Genomic DNA, 27,287 nt, shown 5'->3' on the forward strand with positions numbered 1-27,287 from the left:
GGCTAGGTCTGCGCTTGCTCCCGAGGGTGTCACTTGGTTCGTACTGTGGGCATCAAACAGCGATTGGCCGGGGAGGAGCCAGGAACAGCAGTGTCTTTGTCAGGGACTCCAAATGGTTTCCCTATCAGCTGTCTATGATATGGAAATCAATTTCCCACCACTCTCCCACTGGCTCAGGCTGCTCCAAGCACACTGGCCTCTTTGCTGTTTCCCAAAAATGCCAGGCATGTTTCCAACTGTCTGGAAGAACTTTTCCAAACACCTGCAGAGCTCACTCCCTCATTTCATTGGGTCTCTGTTCAAATGGCCCAACCTGAGTTGGGCCTTCTCTTAGTGCCCTTTCTAAAGCAGGTGCCCCTGCCACTCTCCATCCCCCCACCTGGTTTCCTCTTTATAACACTCATCATTACCCAATATTCAATCACAAGCTTGTGTCTTTGTTTACTGTCTGTATCCCCCACTGGGCTGGAAGTTCCATGAGGGCAGGAGCCTTGTTTTGCTTTATCAGCAGCACTTAGAACAGTGTCTTGTATATAGCAGGCACTAAATAAATATTTCTTGAATGAATGAAAGAATGAATTACACATGCCAATGCCAGGTCCATTCTCTAGTGGCTTCCTGGAGAGCGAGGCTGAGAATGAGCGTTCTGGTGCCCATGGGTGGGGTACATGGTGGCCTGTGCACCATGAGCAGCTGTTCCTGATGTGGGTCACCAAGAGCCCTTTCAGACCAAAGAAACCAAAGAAACTTTTAGGAAGAGTCCAGATGGGGCTGGGTTGTGTATAAGAAGTCCTAGCCCTTTGGAAGCTTATATTTTCCAATCATCATTGACTGATTGAGTATTATGAACCAGATACTCTGCTGAGGGCTGGTGATCTGGTGGAGACTACCACTGTTCCCTGGCCTCAAGTGACTTCAGTGTGCTGAGGATTCAGGCATTATATGAATGGTTATGAAACGGGAGGCATCCACAGGTATGATGAGAGAGCCAACCAGAGGAAAGTCATTTAGATCAGGGGTGAGGTGAGGGAAGGCTCCCTGATGGGGTGCTGTTTGAGCTGAGACCCAGGACTGGGTAGGCGTTCACAGGTGGGGAAGCTTCCCAGCAGAGGGAAGGACATGTTCCCATGGGAAGAAGACCCGAGCAGGTATGACGAACCCAGAGGAGGCCAGTGTGGCTGCGGTCAGAGACTGGAGACAGAGGGGCCTGAGGCTGAGGCCAGGAGGCAGGTGGACACAGCTCACGCAGGGCCTGGTTAGCCGCGTACATAGTTTGGACATTATTCCAGCTTTTACACATTCATTCATGTGTAGAGGACATTCTGACAAGAGAATTAAGAATCATAAATGAATTCAGAATGACACAGTAAAGAATTTGCATTTTGCAAATATGTTGCTACCCACAGCCTGCATTGTGGTGGACAGGAGATCTACCTGTGGGCGCAGGTAGGGATGGAGAGACTGCTTAGCTCCTTTTCTTGGTGCACGTGCAGTCTCACTTTTGGTGCTCATTTGCTGCTGATCTTAGCAGCTCCTGGTGCTGTTTCCATTTTGATGGGTGCATGGGTTAGCCCTTGTTCACTTTGGCAAATAAACTTATGGGCAGTGAGGGAAGCAAATGCTCAGTCCTGGTGCAGAGGGCGTGTGCCTGTGTGTGTGTGTATGTGTGTGTGTTCCTTCCCCGGCCCTCTCAGGCAACTCCTGGGGGCCATACCAGCTGGGAAGGAGAACAGTGGGATGATTTCTGCTGCATCTTTAGCTTTTCCTCATTGCTTTGCTCCAGAGGCTTCCATCCTTTTCCAGCTGGTGACTTGCAGTGGCACTTTCCATGCGGTGTGACTTCTCTGTTTCTGAGCCTCCTGAGATTAAAGCTGAGTGGGAGACTATGAGGCTAATCCTCAGCCCAGCTTTATATCTCAAGATAAGTGAGATGTCATAAATAATGACAGTTGAACCTCAGTTACCAACGGTTGCCGGAGGAGAAGCAGAGACATGCCTGAGTGAATATAAAAAGTCAGGTAACAGGAATTAATTTCTTTTGGACCACAGGGTGTTAGCAGCCATGCAGGCTCACGGCTGGGGCATGCTCTCTATCTTTTCCTGCTCCAGACTTTTCCTGGCTGATGTCTCCTCTGGCTGCTGGGAGAAGCACTCCTGGGTCACTGCAGATAAGTGATGCATGCAAAATCACGATTCTCTTGTTTATAATCTTATATTACTACATCGTTTCCTTGATCTTTGGGGTCATGGGATCTCCCAGTGTTTGTGTGGCATTGGGCATGTTAGTAAAATTTTTGTGCCTCGGTTTCTTTATCTGTAAAGTGGAGACAGTGATACACATGTTGCTGTGATAGATGTCACTGATGCCCTGGTTTCCTGCATCCAGGAAGGTGTGTGATTCCAATGCAGGAAGGAAACAAATCAGCCCTCAGACCACACTGCTGTACCCTGAGAGACTGAGGGAGACAAGGACAAAAAAGAAGTAGGAAAAGAAGGAATCTCAGTAAGCCGCTTGACTGTGACAGTAAGGCCAAAGCAGCCTTTATGGGAACCACATTTGAGCCCTGGAATAAAAAATAAGAGCAGCATACTTTAAAAATTATTTATGATTTTAAGCACATGAAAGGCATATCGTGTACCCAGGGAGGGCATAATGGGGAACAGCTGGCTAACATGTGTCTCACCATTTCTGGGGATGTTCATAATTCTCTGATGTCCAAGAATAACAGTAATAACAGCTGCTGATGATCGTATTGTTAATAAGAAAGAAGATGAGGTGCCTTTCCTGGAACCCACTGAGTGAGAGAGAGCCCGGCTGCTGGGTGTCTAGAGGGGGCTGCACTGGGGACTCCAGCCTGCTCCCTTCCATGCGGCAGAGTGGGGAGCCCCACCAAGGATCAAAGGACATTTGGTTTAAACACAGAGCCCTGAATGGGGAATCAAGGAAACTTGGGTTCCAGGTCTGGTTTGACCACTGACTCTGGCCACTCTCTGCCCTTCTCTGCTTCTTGGTTTTCTCACCTGTAAAATAGAGATACTAAAACTACCTGGCAGGTCCACCTTACGGAGTTGTTCTGGAGCCCAGGTGACGTGCTGGAGACACTGTAAAAGCATTCTGTGCTTGGAAAGGGCATTATAATTTGTACTTCTCCAGCACTTGGCACCGTTGACCACCAAGCTCAGGGCCTGGCATCCAGGACTTGCCTAGAAATATTTGTACCATGAGTGAATGTCTTTTCTTCATTAAATGTTTAAAGCCATAGAATGGAAGACTTGGACAGTATCTCAAATGCCATTTAGTCCAGTTCTCTCTTTCATGATTTGTTAGGTGAGGCAAAAGCTAATGAGTCCAGACTTCCCTGAGAACTCTACCTGATGCCCTGTGGATTATGAGATTTTCCAGTATAGCTGATGGGAATGGGCTTTATTCCTGATCCTTTGGGATGGTTCCTCCTCCAGGTTCGGGTAGCTTCATTGCACATGCTGCTGAGTCCTCACCGGGGTCTCTCTGCAGATCTCTGGGGTTTTCTCCTCTAGGGTATGTTCTCCTATGAATTCTAGGAGCCCTGGTCTCTCCAGACTTTCAGCTCTGCCTCTGCAACTCCAGGGATGTGTGGGCTCTGCCTGTTTCCCCTTTCTGGACTGTAGCTGGAACCAATCTCACAGCAGTGAGCTGGGGAAATACATGGCTCACCATGTTTGTTTCCTGTCTCTTTGGGTTCAGAACCCTTTGTTGCCTGATGCCCTGTGTCTTGAAAACCATTGCTGTTTTAGGTGGAGGGTAAAGCTGGTCCCTGTTACTCCATTATGGTGGGAGGGGGAAGGCACCCTGTTCTCTCTTTAGAGAGAAGGGGAGTGGCTTGTCCAAGGTCACACAGCTGGCTAATGCCAGCAAGGATCTGAACCCAGGACATTTGTTCCATAAGCACCGTTGGGTTTCCACTGTGTGATAGGCAGTATTGTCATAGAGATCAACAGAATGTAGTCCTCATTCTCCAGATGGATATTAGACCAAGAATTACAGAAGAGTAGGACAAATTCTATGACTCAGGTGTTCATTTACAGGGTATTAAGGAAGCATGCAGGAAGTGAGTGGACTGGAAAGGGTTCCTGGAGAGTTGATACTTGAGCCTAGTAGTAAAGGGGAAGTAGGAGTTATCCAGGTGAAGAAGGAAGGGGAGGTTCCAGGAATCGGTAGAGAGTGTACAGAGGCGTGGAGATAGAAAGCAGGTCCTTTGCCCTCTAAGCCAAGCGCTGGTGGGGCCCCCACATGGTTTTGTCTGTGTGTATTTGTGAGTATGTTTCTTGTCCCATCTCCCATAGAGCCCCTGTAGCCTGGAGCCCCTTATGGGAAATCTGTTTCCAACCTGTCTGCTTTGATGTTTCAGCCTTGGGATGTTTGTATAAGGCTTTGTTGGGCACAGGGGTGGGGTGGGAGCTGGATGCTATCAGGGGGTTTCTGGTGGAACTCCAGCCTTCTACCTTTTACATTTTGCCTGAAGGCAGACAATGGATATTACTTTCAGTGGTTTGAGGCATCCTTGTCAACAGTCAAAAGTTATCCCAGTCCCGTTCCTGGTCCCTCTTCTTTTTTTTTTTAATCTTCATTTTATTGAGATATATTTACATACCACGCAGTCATACAAAACAAATTATACATTCGATTGTTCACAGTACCATTACATAGTTGTACATTCATCACCTAAATCAATCCCTGACACCTTCATTAGCACACACACAAAAATAACAAGAATAATAATTAAAGTGAAAAAGAGCAATTGAAGCAAAAAAGAACACTGGGTACCTTTGTCTGTTTGTTTCCTTCCCCTATTTTTCTACTCATCCATCCATAAACTAGACAAAGTGGAGTGTGGTCCTTATGGCTTTCCCAATCCCATTGTCACCCCTCATACGCTACATTTTTATACAATTGTCTTCGAGATTCATGGGTTCTGGGTTGTAGTTTGATAGTTTCAGGTAGCCACCACCAACTACCCCAATTCTTTAGAACCTAAAAAGGGTTGTCTAAAGTGTGTGTAAGAGTGCCCACCAGAGTGACCTCTCGGCTCCTTTTGGAATCTCTCTGCCACTGAAGCTTATTTCATTTCCTTTCACATCCCCCTTTTGGTCAAGAAGATGTTCTCCATCCCATGATGCTCGGTCTACATTCCTCCCCGGGAGTCATATTCCACGTTGCCAGGGAGATTCACTCCCCTGGGTGTCTGATCCCATGTGGGGGGGGGGGGCAGTGATTTCACCTTTCAAGTTGGCTTAGCCAGAGAGAGAGGGCCACATCTGAGCAACAAAGAGGCATTCAGGAGGAGGCTCTTAGGCACAATTATAGGGAGGCCTAGCCTCTCCTTTGCAGCAACCGTCTTCCCAAGGGTAAAACCTATGGTAGAGGGCTCAACCCATCAAATCACCAGTCCCCTGTGTCTGTGGTCATGTTAGCAACCATCGAGGTGGGGTAGGCCAATACCCCTGCATTCTCCACAGGCTCCTCAAGGGGGCACTACATATTTTTTTCCTTGTTTTTCTTTACTCTTTTTTTTTTTTTTTTAAACTTTCCCTTCTTTTTTAAATCAACTGTATGAAAAAAAAATTAAAAAACAAAACAACATACAATAAAAGAACATTTCAAAGAGACCATAACAAGGGAGTAAGAAAAAGACAACTAACCTAAGATAACTGCTTAACTTCCAACCTGTTCCTACTTTACCCCAAGAAAGTTACCTAATATAGCAACATTTCTGTGAACTTGTTCCTACTATATCCATCAGAAATTAACAGACCATAGTCATTCCTGGGCATCCCCAGAACGTTAAATAGCTTATCTGTTCTTCTTGGATTATTGTTCCCCCTTCCTTAATTGCTCTCTATTGCTAGTTCCCCTACATTCGACATTATAAACCATTTGTTTTACATTTTTCAAAGTTCACATTAGTGGTAGCATATAATATTTCTCTTTTTGTGCCTGGCTTATTTCACTCAGCATTATGTCTTCAAGGTTCATCAATGTTGTCATATGTTTCACAAGATCGTTCCTTCTTACTACCGTGTAGTATTCCATCGTGTGTATATGCCACATTTTATTTATCCTCTCATCTGTTGAAGGACATTTGGGTTGTTTCCATCTCTTGGCAATTGTGAATAATGCTGCTATGAACATTGGCGTGCAGATATCTGTTCGTGTCACTGCTTTCCGATCTTCAAGTATATACCGAGAAGTGCAATTCCTGGATCGAATGGTAACTCTATATCTAGTTTTCTAAGGAACTGCCAGACTGACTTCCAGAGTGGCTGAACCATTATACAGTCCCACCAACAATGAATAAGAGTTCCAATTTCTCCACATCCCCTCCAGCATTTGTAGTTTCCTGTTTGTTTAATGGCAGCCATTCTAATCGGTGTTAGATGGTATCTCATTGTGGTCTTAATTTGCATCTCTCTAATAGCTAGTGAAGCTGAACATTTTTTCATGTGTTTCTTGGCCATTTGTATTTCCTCTTCAGAGAACTGTCTTTTCATATCTTTTGCCCATTTAATAATTGGGCTGTCTGTACTATTGTCATTGAGTTGTAGGATTTCTTTGTATATGCAAGATATCAGTCTTTTGTCAGATACATGGTTTCCAAAAATTTTTTCCCATTGAGTTGGCTGCCTCTTTACCTTTTTGAGAAATTCCTTTGAGGTGCAGAAACTTCTAAGCTTGAGGAGTTCCCATTTATCTATTTTTTCTTTTGTTGCTTGTGCTTTGGGTGTAAAGTCTAGGAAGTGTCCGCCTAATACAAGGTCTTGAAGATGTTTTCCTACATTATCTTCTAGGAGTTTCATGGTACTTTCTTTTATATTGAGATCTTTGGTCCATTTGAGTTAATTTTGTGTAGGGGGTGAGGTAGGGGTCCTCTTTCATTCTTTTGGATATGGATATCCAAACTCTCCCAGCCCTATTGTTGAAAAGACCATTATGACTCAGTTCAGTGACTTTGGGGGGCCTTATCAAAGATCAGTCGGCCATAGATCTGAGGGTCTATCTCCGAATTCTCAATTCGATTCCATTGATCTATATGTCTATCTTTGTGCCAGTACCATGCTGTTTTGACAACCGTGGCTTTATAATAAGCTTCAAAGTCAGAGAGTGTAAGTCCTCCCACTTTGTTTTTCCTTTTTAGAGTGTCTTTAGCAATTTGAGGCATCTTCCCTTTCCAAATAAATTTGATAACTAGCTTTTCCAAGTCTGCAAAGTAGGTTGTTGGAATTTTGATTGGGATTGCATTGAATCTGTAGATGAGTTGGGTAGAAGAATTGACATCTTAATGACATGTAGTCTTCCTATCCATGAACATGGAATATTTGTCCATCTTTTAAGGTCCCCTTCTATTTCTTTTAGTAGAGTTATGTAGTTTTCTTTGTATAAGTCTTTTACATCTGTGGTTAAGTTTATTCCTAGGTACTTGATTTTTTTAGTTGCTATTGAAAATGGTATCTTTTTTCTTGAGTGTCTCTTCAGTTTGTTCATTTCTAGCATATAGAAACATTACTGACTTATGTGCATTAATCTTGTATCCCGCTACTTTGCTAAATTTGTTTATTAGCTCTAGTAGCTGTATCGTCGATTTCTCAGGGTTTTCTAGATATAAGATCATATCATCTGCAAACAATGACAGTTTTACTTCTTCTTTTCCAATTTGGATGCCTTTTATTTCTTTGTCTTGCCGGATTGCCCTGGCTAGCACTTCCAGCACAATGTTGAATAACAGTGGTGACAGCGGGCATCCTTGTCTTGTTCCTGATCTTAGAGGGAAGGCTTTCAGTCTCTCACCATTGAGCACTATGCTGGCTTTGGGTTTTTCATATATGCTCTTTATCATATTGAGGAAGTTTCCTTCAATTCCTAGCTTTGGAAATGTTTTTATCAAAAACGGATGTTGGATTTTGTCAAATGCTTTTTCAGCATCTATTGAGATGATCATTTGATTTTTCCCTTTTAAATTTTTAATGTGTTGTAATACATTGATTGATTTTCTTATGTTGAACCATCCTTGCATGCCTGGAATAAACCCCACTTGGTCATGGTGTATGATTTTTTTAATGTGTCTTTGGATTCGATTTGCAAGTATTTTGTTGAGGATTTTTGCATCTATATTAATTAGGGAGATTGGCCGGTAGTTTTCCTTTTTTGTAGCATCTTTGCCTGGTTTTGGTATTAGATTGATGTTAGCTTCATAAAATGAGTTAGGTAGTGTTCCATTTTCTTCAATGTTTTGAAAGAGTTTGAGTAAGATTGGTGTCAGTTCTTTCTGGAATGTTTGGTAGAATTCCCCTGTGAAGCCATCTGGCCCTGGGCATTTATTTGTGGGAAGATTTTTGATGACGGATTGGATCTCTTTGCTTGTGATGGGTTGGTTGAGGTCTTCTATTTCTTCTCTGGTCAGTCTAGGTTGTTCATATGTTTCCAGGAAATGGTCCATTTCCTCTACATTATCCAGTTTGTTGCCATACAGTTGTTCATAGTATCCTCTTATAATTTTTTTAATTTCTTCAGGATCTGCAGTTATGTCACCTTTTTCATTCGTTATTTTGTTTATATGGGTCTTCTCTCTTTTTGATTTTGTCAGTCTATCTAGGGGCTTGTCAATCTTGTTGATCTTCTCAAAGAACCAACTTTTGGTGATATTTATCCTCTCTATTGTTTTTTCTCTATGTCATTTATTTCTGCTTTAATCCTTGTTATTTCTTTTCTTGTACTTGGTTTAGGATTGGTTTGCTGTTCATTTTCTAGCTTCTTCAGTTGATCCATTAGTTCTTTGATTTGGGCTCTTTCTTCCTTTTTTAATATATGCCTTTAGTGCTATAAATTTCCCCCTTAGCACTGCTTTTGCTGCATCCCATAGGTTTTGGTATGTTGTGTTCTCATTTTCATTCGTCTCTATATATTTAGCAATTTCTCTTGCTATTTCTTCTTTAACCCACTGATTGTTTAGGAGTGTGTTGTTTAACCTCCAGGTATTTGTGAATTTTCTAAGTCTCTGATGGTTACTGACTTCTAATTGTATTCCATTGTGGTCAGAGAATGTGCTGTGAATAATTTCAATCTTTTTAAATTTATTGAGGCTTGTTTTATGTCCCAGCATATGATCTATTCTGGAGAAAGTTCCGTGAGCACTAGAAAAGTATGTGTATCCTGGTGATTTGGGATGTAATGTCCTGTATATGTCTGTTAAATCTAATTCATTTATCAGATTGTTTAGGTTTTCAATTTCCTTATTGGTCTTCTGTCTGTTTGATCTATCTATAGGAGAGAGTGCTGTGTTGAAGTCTCCCACAATTATTGTGGAAACATCAATTGCTTCCTTTAGTTTTGCCAGTGTTTCTCTCATGTATTTTGTGGCAACTTGATTGGGTGCATAGACATTTACGATTGTTACTTCTTGTTGTTGAATTGCCCCTTTTACTAGTATGTAGCGGCCTTCTTTGTCTCTCAAAACATCCCTGCATTTGAAGTCTATTTTATCTGAGATTAATATTGCTACACCTGCTTTGTTTTGTCTGTAGCTTGCATGAAATATTTTTTTCATCCTTTCACTTTCAGTTTCTTTGTGTCCCTGTGTCTAAGATGAGTCTCTTGTATGCAACATATTGATGGTTCATTTTTTTTGATCCATTCTGCGAATCTATATCTTTTAATTGGAGAGTTTAATCCATTTACATTCAATGTTATAACCATGAAGGCGTTTCTTGAATCAGCCATCTTATCCTTTGGTTTATGTTTGTCATATTTTTCCCCTCTCTCTATTAATATCCTTTATTGTACCCATACCGAATCTCTTCAGTACTGAACCTTTCTCCAAGTCTCTCTGTCCTTTCTTTGTTTCTCTGTCTGTAGGGCTCCCTTTAGTATCTCCAGTAGGGCAGGTCTCTAGTTGGCAAATTCTCTCAGCATTTGTTTGTCTGTGAAAAATTTAAGCTCTCCCTCAAATTTGAAGGAGAGCTTTGCTGGATAAAGTATTCTTGGCTGGAAATTTTTCTCACTCAGAATTTTAAATATATCGTGCCACTGCCTTCTTGCCTCCATGGTGGCTGCTGAGTAGTCACTACTTAGTCTTATGCTGTTTCCTTTGTATGTGGTGAATTGCTTTTCTCTTGCTGCTTTCAGAACTTGCTCCTTCTCTTCAGTGTTTGACAGTGTGATCAGAATATATCTTGGAGTGGGTTTATTTGGATTTATTCTATTTGGAGTTCGCTGGGCATTTATGATTTGTGTATTTATGTTATTTAGAAGATTTGGGAAGTTTTCCCCAACAATTTCTTTGAATACTCTTCCTAGACCTTTACCCTTTTCTTCCCCTTCTGGAACACCAATGAGTCTTATATTCATTTTATATTATCTATTATATCCCTGAGGTCCGTTTCGATTTTTTCAATTTTTTTCCCCATTCTTTCTTTTATGCTTTCATTTCCATTCTGTCATCTTCCAGGTCACTGATTCGTTGTTCAACTTCCTCTAGTCTTTTACTATAAGTGTCCAGAATCTTTTTAATTTGGTCAACAGTTTCTTTAATTTCCATAAGATCATCTATTTTTTTATTTAGTCTTGCAATGTCTTCTTTATGCTCTTCTAGGGTCTTCTTGATCTCCTTTGTATCCTGTACTATGGTCTCATTGTTCATCTTTAGTTCTTTGAGTAGCTGCTCTAGGTGCTGTGTCTCTTCTGATCTTTTGATTTGGGTGCTTGGGCTTGGGTTATCCATATCGTCTGGTTGTTTCATATGCTTTATAATTTTCTGTTGTTTTTGGCCTCTTGGCATTTGCTGAACTTGATAGGGTTCTTTTAGGATTTGTAGACCAATTGAAGTCCTTATCTCTAATTTATCAGATCTACAGCTTCGTGTAGTACACTTTCTCTAACTAACCAGCAGGTGGCGTCCACGAGCCACCTGTTCTCCACAAGCCAGTTCTCCCCTGCTTAGCCTTTGTGGTGAGTGGGGGAGTGAGTCTTGTGGGGTCCAATTGGTGTACCAAGCTTGCGTGTGTATTTGGTGTTGCCCGCCCTGTATATGGGGTGTGTTTCTGGGCAGTCAGGGAGGAGGGGTGGCTCTAACAATCAAATCTCCCTGGTGATCCTGGAGTTTTAAAGCTGCTGCAATAGTCTAATCCTTCAGTTCAGTCCTGCCACATTTTGTCCCTGACACTGACCCACAAGTCCTTGGTATTGGCATATGGCTCCTGAGACTTGCAAGTGGGCCCCTCTTCCAGGCCGTGCACCCCCTGGTCCTCTGTTGAGGGATGACTGTACTATGTCACAGGTGAGTGCCGTCCCCCCCAGGGCAGTTCTGGGCTGCTGGGCTGTGTAGGGAGGCTCCCAGTCTGCTGCAATGATGGCTGAATGGGGCTTTGTTAATTCACACTGCTCCACCTTCCCAACTCTGGGACAATCAGCTGATGTTGCAGGGAAGGCTAATGTCCACGCCCAGTTTTGTGGTGTTTGCCTGTTATTTGAAGCACTTCCGTCACACTGGGTTGTCTCGGGCAGCTCTGGGCTGTGGGGCTCGCGATGGGCAGGAGTGTTTCCTGTCCACCAGGATGATGGCTGTGAGCGGACACCCCCCTTTTCTTTGGAAGTTGTGTTGTTTAGTGAATTTTCTCAGCCACAGGATTATTGCCTTTTGTCTCAGAGCTCTCTTAGTTCTGCTCTTGTCTTGACCTGCCCAAATTGCGAGTCTTTGAAGCTTTCTGTATTGGGCTTCTTAGAGTAATTGTTTTAGAAAAAGAAAAAAGGATTAAAAAAAAAAAAGGGCCCTCCTCAGAGATTTAATGGGTTATTGAAATGCTAAGAGACAAAGCAATTAGGGCCATTAAGGAAAGATCCACAGGACAGAGAGATCAGCTTTTCTTCGGGATTTGCATATGCGCCTCAGGGCCTGAGCTCGGGCCTGAGCTCTGCCCTTCCCCCTTCTTTGTTCACCAGAACTCCAAAAATCCTCCGCTTTTATTTTGGAGTTTTTCGTTTTGTTTTTTTCTATGCCTGTCACATCTCTGCTGGGCTGGCTGCTCTCAGATTCTCTGGTGTCTGGTCTCAGTCTATCTATGGTTGGAGTTTGAATCAGTAGAATGAGTTTCCGATAAAGGCTGCCACTGGAGTTCTCCCTTCTCCTTCCCGGAGCTGACAGCCCCTTCTCCCACGGGACTGAGCCTGGCAGGGAGGGGTGCGGGTCCCCTGGCCACAAAAACTTACAGATTTCGCTGATCTCAGCAGTTCCACGTTTTCATGAGTGTTGTATGAAGTATGCCCAAAGTCAGATTGCTCTGTGGTGTCCAGTCCACGCAGTTCCTGGCTTTCTGCCTACTTTCCTGGAGGAATAACTAAAACATACAGCTCACCAGTCCGCCATCTTGCCCCCTCCTGGTCCCTCTAAAGACCTACCACGGGAGTCCATTCCTTTCAGCCCATTCCTCCAAGTTTGCCCCAAAAGATCCAGTACCAAGATAAGGCTCAGCAGCTGCCTGAGATTCTCAGCTAGGATTCTGCCAGGACAAGACCCCAAGGCAATGATAAATCTGGACCATTGAATACAGGCATTTCTGGTGCTGGCTGAGGCTGGGCTCTCAGCACCTTAGCAATTGATGGGAGCAGGAAGGGAAGTCCTTTATCCAGCCAGAGTCTTGAGGTTTTTTCTTCTGTCCCCAGCCTGGTTTATCCCTAAGGCCTGTTATCTCATGGCTATTCTGACCCCAGCCTGGATTCTTCCCGTGATGACAACTGCTCTCACCAATGCTGGGTAGGGATTTATCATTCATTCATTCATTCATTCATTCATTCATAGATAAAGAACATTTTGGACAGTAACCTGCCCTCATAGAAGTCTCTTGGGGCAGCTGGACATTAATTAAACAATCACTAAAATAAATGTAAAATTACAACTGTGATAAGTGCTCTGAAGGGGAGGAAATTGGGGCCATGAAATCTTGTGAAGGAGGGACTTGACTTTGTCTGAGAGCCAAAATTTTTTTTTCCCAGAAAATGACAATTGAGTGAGGCCTTGATGGTGAACAGAAGCTGGTGAAGGGGGAGGGAGGAGGCACAGAGTTCTGCATGTTGGAAGAACTGAAGGAGGGTCAGTGGCTGGGTGTCATGGGCAAGGCACTATGGGGCTAGTAGATGTGGAGACATCTACAGGGTCCCTGGGCTGTGTTAACAATTTTGGTCTTTATCACAAAAGCAATGAGTAACCATTGAAAGCATTTTTAGCAGGGCAGTGACACAATCAGATTGTTTCTGATACATCACCCTGGCTCTATCCTGGAGACTGAGTAGGAGGTGGGCAAGAGTAGGGTTGCCAGATAAAATGCAAGACAGGATGTCCAGTTAAATTTGAATCTCAGTTAAACAATTAATAATTTTTTCGTATAAGTATGCCCCATGCAATATTGCCCCCAATATACTAAAAAATTGTTGATTGCTTATCTGAAACTCAAATTTAACTGGGCATCTAGTATTTTTATTTGCTTAATCTGGCAACTCTACCCAAGAAAGGATGTGGGGAGACTAGTTATTGCTGTAGTTGTAAGTTGCTTAGAGTAGGGTATCAGGTGGATATGGAGAAAAGTGGGCAAAGGAGAAATAGCCTTGGTCTTTCTAAGTCTGCCGTTTTAAGTCATTTGGAAGACAGGCTCCATCAGCTTCCTTCCTGCCCTGAAATGTTAATTACCATGCACATGCATGTTTAAAGACACGTGTTTGTGGGCATGATGAACACTCTGTGGTCTCGGTGCAGGTCACTTTCCTGATCAGAATGACCTATAAGATGTGGATGCTGAGGTGGCACGAAAGGGGCATCTTCCTGCCCCACCCTCCCAGGCCCAAAGATGCCTACACAGTGAACTCTTTGCATTGCAGTGACTCATGTGTGGAGGAGGGGATGGGCAGGATGGTCAAGAGCTTTATGACAGCAGAGGCAACATTCTAAGTTGCACATTGTTTTTCCTTATGATAACTCATGTCTTAGCAAATATGAAGCAACTGAGCAAAGCAGTCAAGGGCGCAAGCTTTGCCTGGGGTTCAAAAACCAACACTTGTTATCTGGGTCTACACTATTTGTGTGATCTTGACTGAGATACTTAATTCCTCCTGGCTTTGTGGCATATCTTGAAGATTACCAAAAATTCACATCAAGACTCAAGTACATAGAAGATGCTTAAAGAAATGGTATATGCTGCTAGAAATAAACTATTCCCTTATTTTGGAAAGCTGCTCTGTCTTCTTCTCTAACCTCACTCAGTTATCTTCTTTGATTCACAGCTGTTGTTTTGTCATTATCCAAACCCTTCCCTGACTCCCCATTGCCTTGTGCAGCAGGATCTCCCTGCTTTGGCCTCAATCTGCCTTTCACCATGCCTCTCACTAATCCCCCATCAGGACCCCATGCCCCAAATAAATGAAACCATTTAACCTTCCTTAAACCCAACCTGTACTTTTCTACTTTTTGTTTGCCTGGAATGTCTTAGTCTATATCTGTTGAAGCCTTATCCATCGAATGTATTTATGATATACATTCAGTAGGATTGATCACATTCATAATGCTGTGCTATTCTCATCACCATCCATTACTAAAACTTTCCTGTAAAGAAAGAAAAAAAGTACATATGAAGTAATGTTAAGATGAAAAAGCCATATATATATATATATATATATATATATATATATATATTGCATCCAATATATACACAAGATATATATTGTGTATCACACAATATAGTATGATCAAAAAAAGATAAAGCATGCATAGAAAAGAAAATTAATACTCAACACTAGGAAATTAGGATTCACATCTACTGCATAATGTGTACCCTTTAAGGTTAGGTCTATATGAACTAACCTGGAAAATATTTATGATATCTTGCTAAGTCATAAAAGCAAATTGTAGAACATTATGTGAAGTATGACTACAGTAGTATTTAAAAAGGGATCTCTCTCTAGAGAGAGTGAGAGAAAGAGATTCAGGATAAAATATACTCCAAGATGCTAACGGAGGTTTTCTATGGAGAAGAGAGTAGGGTTGGGCTGGAAGTGTGAAGAAACTCTTAACATTTAGTTACTATACTTCATGGTTTTTATTTATTTGTTTACTGGAACTGTGTCAGTTTTGTGACTAAAAATTAAATGTTTAGAAAAAATAATTAAAAGAAAGAAACTGTGATTATATTTCAGTTAGATTTGAGGCAGGGTTCTTTTTTCCCTGCTTATCATTATTTAGTTATAGAACAAAATGACAACTAAAAAGGTTACCCTTCTTTTAAAGTCCAGAAAATGCTAGTCCCTCTATGAAACTTTATTCTGCTCCCTCAACTGGATATGCAATCTCTTTTCTTTGAGCCCTCAAAGCACTTTGTATATCATTTGTGGTATTTGTCTCACCCTATCTTCTAAGTATTTCCGTGCATGTATTATTACCTCTGTAGATTTAAGCAACTTGAGGATATCATGAGAAAGAAGAAAACAGACTTTCAGGTCAGAAGATCTGGATGTTGGCTCTCGTTCTGGCTATCTATTGCAGTATGGCAAATTATCCCAAACATAGTAGCTTAAAACAATAACCATTTTTTTATTGTGTCTCATGATTTGTTGGCTAGGGATATACAGTAGAGCTGGGTTGGGTGATTATTCTGCTCCATGTGGTGTCGAATGGGATCTCTTGGTGGTATTTAGCTGGTGATTGGGCTGGTCAGGAGGTCCAAGAAGGCTTCGCTCATGTAACAATGATGCATGGCAAGGCATTTGGAAGACTCGGCTCAGCTATGCCCTTTCCTTCTTGGTTCAGATTCAAGACTTCTCTAAGACAGACTTCCTACAGGGTGGCTCAGGGCTCCAGGATACCAAGGCAGAAGCTGCCCATCCTCTGAGAGGCTGGGTCTGGAATTGTAGAGGGTCACTTCTGCTGTGCCCTACTGGTCATGCAGCCACTGAGCCCTTCCAGCTCCAAGGGGAGGGGACAGAGTTGCCACTTCTCAAAAGGAGATTTTGTGTTGAGAAATTAGTGGCCATCGTTAATTCATCACAGCTTTGCTAGTACTAGTACAACTTCCAAGCTCCAATGACTACATTTGCAAATTAGAAGGATGACGGTTGTTGAAGGCTGATGGATTTCCAATGTATGAAAAACACTCTGCACTTTAAAAAATGTTATATGTATTACAAATATTAACTATTACCTTGGTACTAACTCTAGGCCTTACCCAAAAATTGTCATTAAATGATGAATACTTTGTGAGCAAACTTATTTGAACACAGATATTCCCTAAGAGAAAGACACAGAGAAAGAGCTGCTAGATGAGCATATAGTACACGGGGTAGTTGTAGACTACAGATTTTGGATTAGGTTACTATCTGTGTGCCCTTTGTTGACTCACTTCACCTTTCTGAGCCTTAATTTCCTCATCATAATATGAGAATACTATGGCTTACCTGGCCACTTTGCTGTGAGCAGCAGAGCTAATATGTATAAAGCACTTAGCATACTGACCAACACATAGTAGGTCTTCAGTTTCTCTTAAGATGATAGAACAAGATCATATAGAAAGTTTGGCTTCCTCACTTGTTTCTCTTCACTGGCCACCTCTGTGGCACAAATCACTGAGAGGGCACCCACAGCCCATGTCCTTGTGAAAGAAATGGGGAAGTGCGAGGACCCTACTTCTTGTTTCCCTCAGTCTCTGCCTCTCCCCAGAGATCCCCTTCCAAGGTACCTGTGTCCTGTGCAGCTTGGGTTGTGAAGTCCTTTTTCTCTGAGGGTTGGATGTGGCCTCCTTTCAGTCCTGTGGCTTTGCCTTTCATAGATGTACGAGATCAAAGCAGAGGGCAGCATTGCAAAGACGTTCAATGAGATTCTGCAGAAGCTGAGCTCCCCACTGCAGCCCAGAGTTCCAGAGCACAGCAACAACAGGATGAAAAACCTCTCCTACCCATTCTCCAGGGAGAAAATGTACCTGTGAGTATTGAAGATGCTGGGGCAGGGATGTGAAAGGGAGTGGGAGGAAATAATGAGAGCACCGTTCAGTGCTTCTCCAAGTAGGTGTCCTGATGCCTGGGTGAGATGGAAGGAGGCATCGTCTCATGGTGACAAGTCCCTTGTGTCTGTTTGGTAAGTCCCTTACCCCAAGTGCGATCATCCAAAATAGCCCTGGGGTATTTCTCCAGTGGCTTATGGGACAACCTGTCATTATGGCCATTTTGCATGGTGGATGGAGAACTAGGAAGGAGGAGCCAACCATAAACTTTGGAACAGTAAGGAAATGGTCAGACACCTTTACCTTCTGTGGGGAAAACATACTGCTCAGTTCTCAGCTTGATAGGGATCCAATATGGTGGGATAAACCAGGAGAACATGGGTGAAGCTTCTGGGACTCCGCATTCCCAGCTGCCTACTCATGCAATCATTGAGTCTGAAAACAGTCCTCTCCTTGTCCCCCACCCAGGGAGAAGGCATGAGAGCTCTCCACAAGGAATAGCCACTTGGGAGACATTTGGAAAGGGGTCCGTGGTTGGGAAGTAGCAGCCAAGCTTTATTTCCACTTCAGGACTTATTGAGAAAATAGGTAACTTTCAGGAGTGGTAAGAGAATTGAGTGAATGAGGAAAAGGAAGAAGATAAAAGGACAAACCACTTCTTGGGAGATGGAGTCCATGGAGCAGTGTTTCTACTGGGCATTAGAAAATATCTCTCACCCATGGCACCATGTTAGATAACATTTCTATACACATATCTATATATGCTATTTCTTTGGCATATATTCCCTCACCCCATCCACCCCCATTGTGCAGTGGCTGGCCAGATGAAGCTCTCCCTCCATTGTGGAGAGGAGACCAAGGCCCAGGGTCACACAGACGGTGAGTGATGGAGCTGAGACTGGCAGGTTGACCCCCTGGCCTGCTGTCCTTTCTGCTGCCCTACGCTTTTCCTATGTGTTCTCTTCCCTGGCCTTCCCTCATGCCAGTGCCAGCGTCTGAACGACCACCTCCCACAGATTACCATTCATTTAACTTCTGCTGTCCTTCAGGCCCAGTTCATAAACACCTTCTTCGTGAAGGCTCTTCCGTTCTTTCCAACCAGAAATTTGCTCTCCATCCTTGAGTTTTCCTAACAGTGGTCTACGTGTTACCACACTCTGGTCTGCATCAGTTACTTGAAGATGCACATACCCCAGTGACTGGAGGCTTCTGGGGAGTTGGGAACCTGGCTTATTCAACTGTGTATTCTTTAGCAGATGTAAAATCATAGTATAATATTTTATAAAAATGTGTTTACCTAAGCAAAGTCAACTCTCCACTTTATTTTCTTTTTATTTTTTTGAGTGAAAACTTCATGCATGTAGTTTAGAGAAGATACAGCCCTTGCATAATTAGGAGCTTGGTATCTAACTGATATGCCAATATTAAATGAAATTCTGAAAAAAAAGGACATAATCGAACACACTGGAATTATATGCTTTTATCTTTGTCTTTTTCCCTCTTTGTCCATGTGCAGTCATCTTTTTTTAAAACATATTTTATTTATACAAATGTATATTCATAGTATAATATTTTATAATAATGTGTATCATAGTACAATATTTTTCTGTATGTCTACACAGTTTTCAAAATTATAATTTACAGTGGCTGCATGATAATCTGTCAGAGATTCTGGAAATGCATCTTATCTCCATAATCTTTATTATAAATAATTTTGTAATAAATGTTTGTATTTCTGTAACATTTCTTCCATTGAATTTATTCCTTATAAGTTTTTTGTGATAAGTTCTCAAAATTACTGGGTCAGGGTATAAACACTGTGACTGTGTCTTGTGCATTTTGCAATGTTGCATCCTAAGAGCTTGTAACAATTTACACATTGATCAGTGGGGTTTATGTGAAACTCACTAGAGCCTTCCTAGCACTAAGTATTACCATTTTTCTGATGTGGTTTTTGAATGAAAGTCTAGATACAGTAGGTGGAAGCTTTCCTCAGGGACTCAGGGGTAGGGATACTGTGTACCATCGGAAAGCTTCACCTGCCTTCTTAGTTGTTTGGTGGTGCTAAATTCTGTTTAGTACGGGATTTTTGCTGAGACATTCTTCTTAAAGTATAATGGAGACATTTTTATGAAACTAAAAATTAGATGAAATTCAAGAGGCCTTTAACCATTGTATCCTTTTATTTTATAACCCCATCCTCAATCTCTGAAAAATGTACAAAAAGTCCTTTGGATCCCATAGACAACTGAATGTTTAATTGCCTTCCAAGACTGCTCCATCCCAAGACAGATTCTTCAACACCCTAATGAGCTCTAAGACCCAAGTTTTTGGTGTCATGGAAATGCTCTTTTGTGGTCTTTTTGGCTCCAGACAGAAGGATTCTGGGTTTGCGATGGGCATGGGGTGATAGTGGTCTCAGGACAAGGATAAGGAAATGAGTTTACCGTCTGCTTTCTTGGTGTCTCCAGGTACAACATCCAGGACAAGGACACCTTCTTTGATAATGCTACCCGTAGCCGCATTGTAAGTAAACAGGTGGTGGGGTAGGGAAGGGGACTGGGGGAAAGGCTGAGTACCCAGTAGGACAGGGCACCCTCTTGGCCCTCCCTGCTACCTCCCATCACTATTTGCTTGGAGTTGCCTAGCAACTGAGAAGAGAACCCAGGAGCTTTCTGATCCCAGGAGCAAAAGGAATGGCAAACTGCCCTCATGCATGGGTGCAGAGGAATGTCTTCTCTTCATGGATTCTCCACTCAAACCCTTCTTAGAATCACAAAAACAGGGAATGTCAGAACTGGTGGGGACTTTAAGCCTGGCAGGTGACCTCCTCTTGATTTACAGTTGAGAAAACTGAGGCTCTGGGGAGTAACGCATTGACAACATTAGTGCAGATTGGTAGTGTCAGAATAAGGACTGGAACCAATCCTTCTGATTGCTGGGCTTTGGCTGTGTTTCTTTATATTCTTTCCTTTCTTTCACCCCCAAAAGAGCATTTATATCACAGCAAGTGCTAGAGTTCACCAGTTTGTCCAAGAATAAAACATCAGGCCATTCAACAGAACGTCAATGTTCATGATCGTACCCCTTCTTTGACACTAAAATCTTATCTTTTATCTTCAAGTTTTGAATTTTGTGGGGTGGTTGATTTTAATGAAAATCTGGATATGGCCTACAGTCTGGTCTGTAGTGTGTCTCTATTCTCTGATGAGTTTATTCTCTCCATCCTAAAGATCATTCAGCCTGTGGGCAGAGGAGAGAAAGAGGGGCCCAAGGCATGTAGGAACTTACTCATACGGGCAGTGGGAAACTCAAGAGTGTATTTCCATCGATCCCTGGTTTCAACAGGGGAGGCACAAGGATTATATACCTGGAAAGGCTTCCTGGACAACAGGATGATAAGAAGGGATAAGGGGGATAAAAGAGGCAGGTGACTAATGGAAGCTACAGAACACGTCCCAGGCACACTGAAACCATGGTCCTGACTCTTTGCTTGTAGAATGGATAAGAAGACATTACAGAGTGCTTAGCCTGGTGTTTCAGGAAGGTTTAAAATGGCATACAAGTTCTTTTCTCTTCCTATGGAGAAAAGCATAAACTTCCCATTTTCCTAGTTGATGCTATTACAAGCCATTTAAATCTCTACATGGCTTGGGTCCCATGTCTGTGGGGAAGTTATAGAGTGCTGTGGAGATTAACTGATTATTGCAAAGTGCTTATAAAATAATACAATGCCATATAAATGCTGTTCCTAATTATTACTGCCTTTGAATTACTGCACTGTATTATAAGCAGAATAAAACATTCTTGGGCCCCATTCTGCTGGAAGTTATTTATTCACCACTCCCTCTAGGTCTGTAGCTGGAATATGGGAGTATGTGTGTGGGATGGAGTCACACATCTTCTCTCATTCATCTCTCCTTCTGGAAGCTTCTTCTTTCCCCACCTGCCCTTTCCCCAGTCTACCCCACACCATGAGAAGGGGACAAGGGCACTTTAAGTTTCATCCTGGGGTCTACTCTGCTCTGGACTTTTGTCTGGAGACCTCACCCCCATCTGTGAACGTCTTCCCTGTGGCCCCTGCTTTGGGGTGTCTAAGCAACCCAGCTGTTTGCCAGCCATCTCTTTGCGGCCTGGCACAGGGTTGCAAACGTCCTTGGGACCCACGAGGGGGTCACTGGGTGGCCATCAGGTTTACCTTGACCCCCAGGTGTCCCTATGTCCTCTGCAGGGAGTACTCTCAGTACTAGGTAGAATCCCTGAGAGAGAGAAAGCCCCCAGGCCAGGGGCTGGAGAGCAGGAGGGGCTTCCTGAGGCCCCTTTAGGAAGGTGGGCCTTTGGCATGCAGCAGTTGCTAAGCAAGCAGCCCAGTACCATGCTCCAAAAGCTGGCTTCTTGTTGGAAGTGCACAACCCACTCTTGAATGAGGAGGTGAGATTAGGACTCAGGAGAACACGGAGAAATAAAAATATCAACCACTGAAGTGTAGATAACCCTTATTCAGCATGCAAAAAATTTTCATGTGCCTTGTCTCCTCCGTTCCTTCAAGCAGCTTCCTGAGGCAGCTCTGTTAGGGAGGAGGAGGCAGACACTAAGAGCTTGCCTGGGACCCCTCAGCAGGGAACCAGGGCGAGACCCCCAGTGTGTTGGACTCCACATCCTGTAACTCCCCCAGCTTGCCACCCCGGCTCTCCCCATCAGCTCCTCATCGAGGCCGGTGAAGGCGTGTCTCCTCCTGGCTCGCGCCCATGCACCTTGTAAGGAGGCCCCGGCTTCCCTGAGATCCCCCACGTGGGAGGCAGACACTGTTCCCCGTCCAGGGGGTCGGAGGCGCTTCTGCCACAGCCCTCAGGGGGCCACGTGGGCACGGGACTGCCTAGTATGATTTTCCACCTTCTGTAACTGCAGTCAATTTATAGCCTTTAGATGATGATTTTTTTCGGGGGGGGGGGCAAAGGGGGCGGGGAATGTGTGTGAGGGGGTTGAATTCTTTTCTTCCTCAAAGTGCGCCACTTGGAAGGGGGCTGACAGGCGGTGCCGCACGTGCTCGCCTCCCCCCTCACGCAAAACGGGTCCAGACGCCGCCCCCCGCCGCCCCCGCCGCCCCCGCCGCTGACGCCCCGCGGCCAAGGCCCTCACAGCTCCGCTGTCGCCCTCTCTTAGGTGCACGAGATTCTGAAGCGCACGGCCTGTTCCCGAGCCAACAACACGATGGGTAAGGACCCCTTCCCCCGCCCGTGGGCCGCGTGCTGATGGGGCGCAAGGGGGCCGGAGCGGTCCTTCCGACAGCTCGCTTGGTGGGCAGCAGCGAACACAGCAAATAAACGCCCCCCACGGAGGCGGCTGCTTGGCTTCGGCTGAGAAAGGCTGCCTCGTCCTCCATGAGCCCCAGGCGCCCCATTCCTTGTGGGGGAGGCGCTGCCCCCTGGGCTGCTGTCACTTTCCCCAGACGTTCATCCCCAGACTTTCGTTTTTCCTTTGCTTTCACCCCCTCCTGATAATTTAGCCGCACCTCTCTTTTCACAATCTCCAAACGTTATTAATGACCACGGAAAACATGTCTTATTTATTTATTTTTTTTAAGAAGAAAGGCGCCTTCGAGATCCTTTAGTCCAACCCTCTCACTTTATGTATGAAGAAACCAGTGCCCAGAGAGGGCGAATGACTTGTCCAAAGCCACACAGCAAGTGATGCAGACAGGGACTCTGCCTCTTCTAATTATCAGTTCAGCATCCTTGTCATCATATCTGGCTGAATCTGTTTGTCTTGTGGTTTGTTTTTAAAATATGAGGGAGTCTGTTTTGAAGCCAGATCCTCAGCATTTGAGAGCTTGCAGTGTAAGGCAGGTGGCCTGCATGCATGCTGATGAATTGTGCAGAAGGCATAGATGATGGCAGAGGTAAAAATGCAAGCTGTGACCATAACCCCGTGAGGCTGTTCTTTGCAAAATCACACCAGAACTCACCTAAACCAGCATGTTGTCCTTCCTACAGTGACCACTCTGGCAGGTTTAACTCTTGCTCTGAAGGTGCTACTGTCGCAGTAACTCTAGAATGGTGCATAATCTCTCTAGGGGACAATTATGTCAGACTGTGTTTCCTTTGATGTATTCGGTTTGCTACAAAATTCCAAGTAACACACCAATTTTTAAAAATCACATCTTCCATGAGTGAGTGAGGGAATTAGCCCAGCTCAAGTGCATGGAATGGACGGAAGTCCTTACCTCTCAGCAGCCATCTTGCCTCGGGTTACAGGGACAACCAGATATTAATAATAACACTTTAAGGTTTAGAGATGGCTTCTACCTTATATGATTTCAGTTGGTCCTCCCAGAAAACCTTGTATTAGTGCAGGTATTATCATTGCCCCTATTTTACAGTTGAAGAAACAGATTCAGAGAGGTGGAAGGTCTTGCCCAAAGCCATCCAAACGGTGGATGGTAGAACCCACTTGAACCTGGGTCTCCTGACTCCAAGGGAATGCTCTGCCCATTCTCCATTATCCCAGGTCTCCTGTCTTTTCTCTTCTTTTCCTGTCCCAACTACATGTTTCACCCCAACTCACAGTGCAAGTCAATCTAGACTTGTCAGGAATAGATGAATTTTAATGGACATCAAAGGTATTCAATGGAAGTTTCCTTTTTAAACAAGAGTTAGGGAAAGCCATCTTTTTAAATTTTCTTTAGTCCTGGAAAACACGTTAGAGGAGGTCCTTGTAACTATGGATGAACAGAAAATGTAGACAGACTCTCCCATTATATCCTAATTCTTCTTACCCTTCGTACTTTTCATTCATATCTGGGGTCACAAATTATGGCCTGCAGGCCAGATCCAGCCTGCACGTTTCTGTACAGCCTGTGGGCTAAAGATGGTGTTTACATTTTTAAAGGGTTGTAGAAGAAAAAATCGAAGAAGAATGCATGGCAGAGACTGTATGTGGCCCACGTAACCTAAAATATATACTTTCTGCCATTTACGGAAAATGTTTGCCAACCCCTGATAAAGATAAAAGGCCTTTCTATAATCCTCTCCAGTCTTGATGGTAGGAGAAGGCTTTAATGGGTAGCAGGGATCATATTATAGGGCTTGTAAACCAAGGTAAAGTATTTGGCCTTTGTATTAAGGTCAACAGGAAGCCACTGAAGAATTTTAAGTGGAGAAGAACTTTTCAGATTTGTTTTAGTAAGGTCTTTCTGGCTTCAGTATGGAGATTAATTAAAAGGCAAGAGATAATGGTTGTCTAGAGTCAGCACTAAGAATGGTGAGGGGTGGGCGACATATATAGTGATGTCGAGAAGGGGTTTGGTTTGCTGGTGGTGGTTGGGGTTAGTGGTGAGGGGTGCACAGTGGAAACATTCACCCTGATGGGAATACTGGGGGAGGAACGGGACAAGCTCAGGTTTGAGCATGTTGAGCGTGAGGGGTCCATGAAACATTTTAGTGGAGATGCTCAGAATGTGTGGAACTGAAAAGAATAGACTCTGCGTAGGACCGAGTTGTGGGAGTGGATGAGCTTGTACCACAGAGCGTGTGGTGGAAATAGAGAAGAGAGTGTAGACCCAGGAGCACCAACGTGAAGCAGGCAAGGGCAGGGAAAGAGGGCTTTAAAGGGAACTGAGGAGAGGCTGGAAAGACGGAAGAAAAATCAAGAAAGGTGGAATCATGGAAGCCGAGGAAGGGAGTGTTTTAAGAATGGAAGGCTGAACTTCATGGGCTGCTGCTGAGAAGTCAAGTGAAATAAAGTCTGAAGAATATTCTTTGGATTAAGCACTTGTAAATCTTTGGTGACCTTGTGAGAACAGGTTTGAGGAATTCTGCAGGTGTCCTCCATGGAAATTGGTTTGCAGTGGGATGAGGAATGAAGGGGACCAATTTTTACTTAACCTCCATCTTCTAATAGTTGATAGCCAGCAGGACACTGCTGATCTGCTAAATGGCTATCATTCTCTTTCTGCCATGTGGGCCACACTTTCTTTGGATCCTCTTTCTTCTCCCACATTTTAGATGTTGTCTTCTCCAAGTTTGTTTGGCCCCTTACTCTCTCATTACCTCTATACAAATAACTTGCAACCATTTCTGTTCCTGCTTCTCTCTCCAATTACAGCCAAACATTTCCAGCTGGCCTGCTTAGAGATTCCCTAGCACCTCAAAGTCAATATATCCACTTCTATCTCATTCCCTCTCTCATTCTCTTCTGTTTAGTGTGACCACTAACCTCTCTATTTTCGTTCATGCTGGTCCCTTGTCCTCTAATCTCCCTCATGCGCATCCCCAGATCAAGCATCACTTTCCCACAGGTGCACCTTTAACGCCCTCGCCATGAACCCATTGAACCCAGTCTCTTGCTTGCCAATTATCTGTGTTCATGGCTTAGGCTCCCATGACAGTTAGTCCTTGAGATGTGTCTGAATCATCTCAGCATGCTCCAAAGCACCTAGCTGTCTGCCTTGTGCTTTCTATTCAGTCAGTTTTGTTTAGTGAATTAATTAGAAAATGTCCAGCCCCCTAGCCCCCGAGCAGTTGTTAGTGAGTTCCCAACTGTGTGTGTCCATGGGCAAATAGCTTCATTTCTCTACAGCTTGGTTTACTTTTATGTAAAGTAGGCATAATAATTTCTGTCCTGCAGAGCTTTTATAAAGATTACATAGGCTGCTATTAGTTTGTTTTATAAACTGGAAAGTCCTGAAAAAAAAACAAAACTTTTTTTTTTTTTGGATAGGACAATCTCCAGATTATTGAAAGATCACTAAAGACCCTTGCTTTAACCCTAGAGATTTTTTTTTTCTTTTGAGTAACTGAGTTTTTCATGATGTCTCAAAGTCAAACATCAAAAGGATTTGTTGTTGTTCTTGAGTAGTTTAAAAAAATTTGTCCTTCACTCTTGGCATTAAAAAAAATATTTATTGAACACCTGCTGCTGTGTATCAAACGATTTTATAGAAACCAAAGGATGCTAAGATGAGGTTGACCTAATGTCTATCCTTGAGACCTGGATTAGCCATGCAGACAGACATGTAAACAGATAATTATGAGATAGCATAGGTGAAATAACAGAGAAATACATAGAGTGCTATGGGAACACAGAGAAGGGAGCAAATAGTATCCTGTATGCTTCAAAGTATCAACATAAATTATCTTCCATTAACTCCATAGCTCCCAGGGAAGGTAGGCATGTCAAGAAGCATCGTCCCCAATTGCAGGTGGGCACAAAGAGGAAAAGTGACTTGTCTGGTGTCACACACTGGTGCATTGACAGAATGGGGTGTAAAACTGGGGTTCTCTAGCCCCAACCCCATTTCCAGTACCTTCAGGATGCTACTAGCTATGAGTATAGTCAGGTTGTGTCTTTAAGGTCTGTTGGCCCACAGTAGCTGCTGATGGCTTCCTAGCTCTGTAACTGAGATACATGACTGAAATTCTGGAGACCCAGAAGGCTAATTTTCATGTAGTTTGACTTCTACTTAGGAAGCTCTAAGCTCTTTGGCCAATTTGTCAAAACAAGAGTATCTGACCTTGAAAAGGTATGAATGAATTGGCATTTAGTGATGGTGCAATTTAAAACTTTTTGGATTTCTTCTGTAACCTTCAGAAGAGATAACTCAACCTTTCCTTTTTATTTATCATTGGAAATAAGGGATTATGTGCTGCGTTGTAGTTTGCTAATGCTGCTGAAATGCAAAACACCAGAAATGGATTGGCTTTTATAAAAGGGGGTTTGTTTGGTTACACAGTTACAGTCTTAAGGCCATAAAGTGTCTAAGGTAATGCATCAACAATAGGATACCTTCACTGGAGGATGGCCAGTGGCGTCCAGAAAACCTCTGTTAGCCGGGAAGGCACGTGGCTGGCGTCTGCTCCAAAGTTCTGGTTTCAAAATGGCTTTCTCTCAGGATGTTCCTCTCTAGGCTGCAGTTCCTCAAAAATGTCACTCTTAGTTGCTCTTGTGGCGTTTGTCCTCTCTTAGCTTCTCCAGAGCAAAAGTCTGCTTTCAAGGGCCGTCTCCAAAATGTCTCTGTAAGCTGAAGCCCCTCTCTCAGTTCCAGTGCATTTTTCAGGGTGTCCCTCTTGGCTGTAACAAGCTTGCTCCTTCTGTCTGAGCTTACCTAGTGCTCCAGTAAACTCATCAAGGCCCATGCTGAATGGGCAGGGCCACACCTCCATGGAAACTATCTGATTAGAGTCATCACCCACAGTTGGGTGGGGTGCATTTCCATGGAAACAACCTAATCCAAACATTCTAACTTAATCCCCACTAATATGTCTGCCCCCACAAGATTGCTTCAG

At 43.5% G+C, this 27,287-nt stretch overlaps 1 protein-coding gene across 1 annotated transcript in view; it reads left to right on the forward strand.

The window, feature by feature from the left end:
- Positions 1 to 27,287, forward strand: part of ANO2 (anoctamin 2) — a 295,498-nt gene that overhangs the window by 68,301 nt on the left and 199,910 nt on the right. Inside the window, exons 4-6 of the mRNA XM_037846197.1 lie at positions 16,834 to 16,985; positions 19,476 to 19,530; positions 22,168 to 22,219. Of these exons, the coding sequence (XP_037702125.1) occupies positions 16,834 to 16,985; positions 19,476 to 19,530; positions 22,168 to 22,219 (259 nt within the window). The remainder of the gene's footprint in view (positions 1 to 16,833; positions 16,986 to 19,475; positions 19,531 to 22,167; positions 22,220 to 27,287) is intronic.

This window comes from Choloepus didactylus, chromosome 8 (assembly GCF_015220235.1).
Source record: "Choloepus didactylus isolate mChoDid1 chromosome 8, mChoDid1.pri, whole genome shotgun sequence".
Classification (NCBI taxonomy): Eukaryota; Metazoa; Chordata; class Mammalia; order Pilosa; family Megalonychidae; genus Choloepus; species Choloepus didactylus.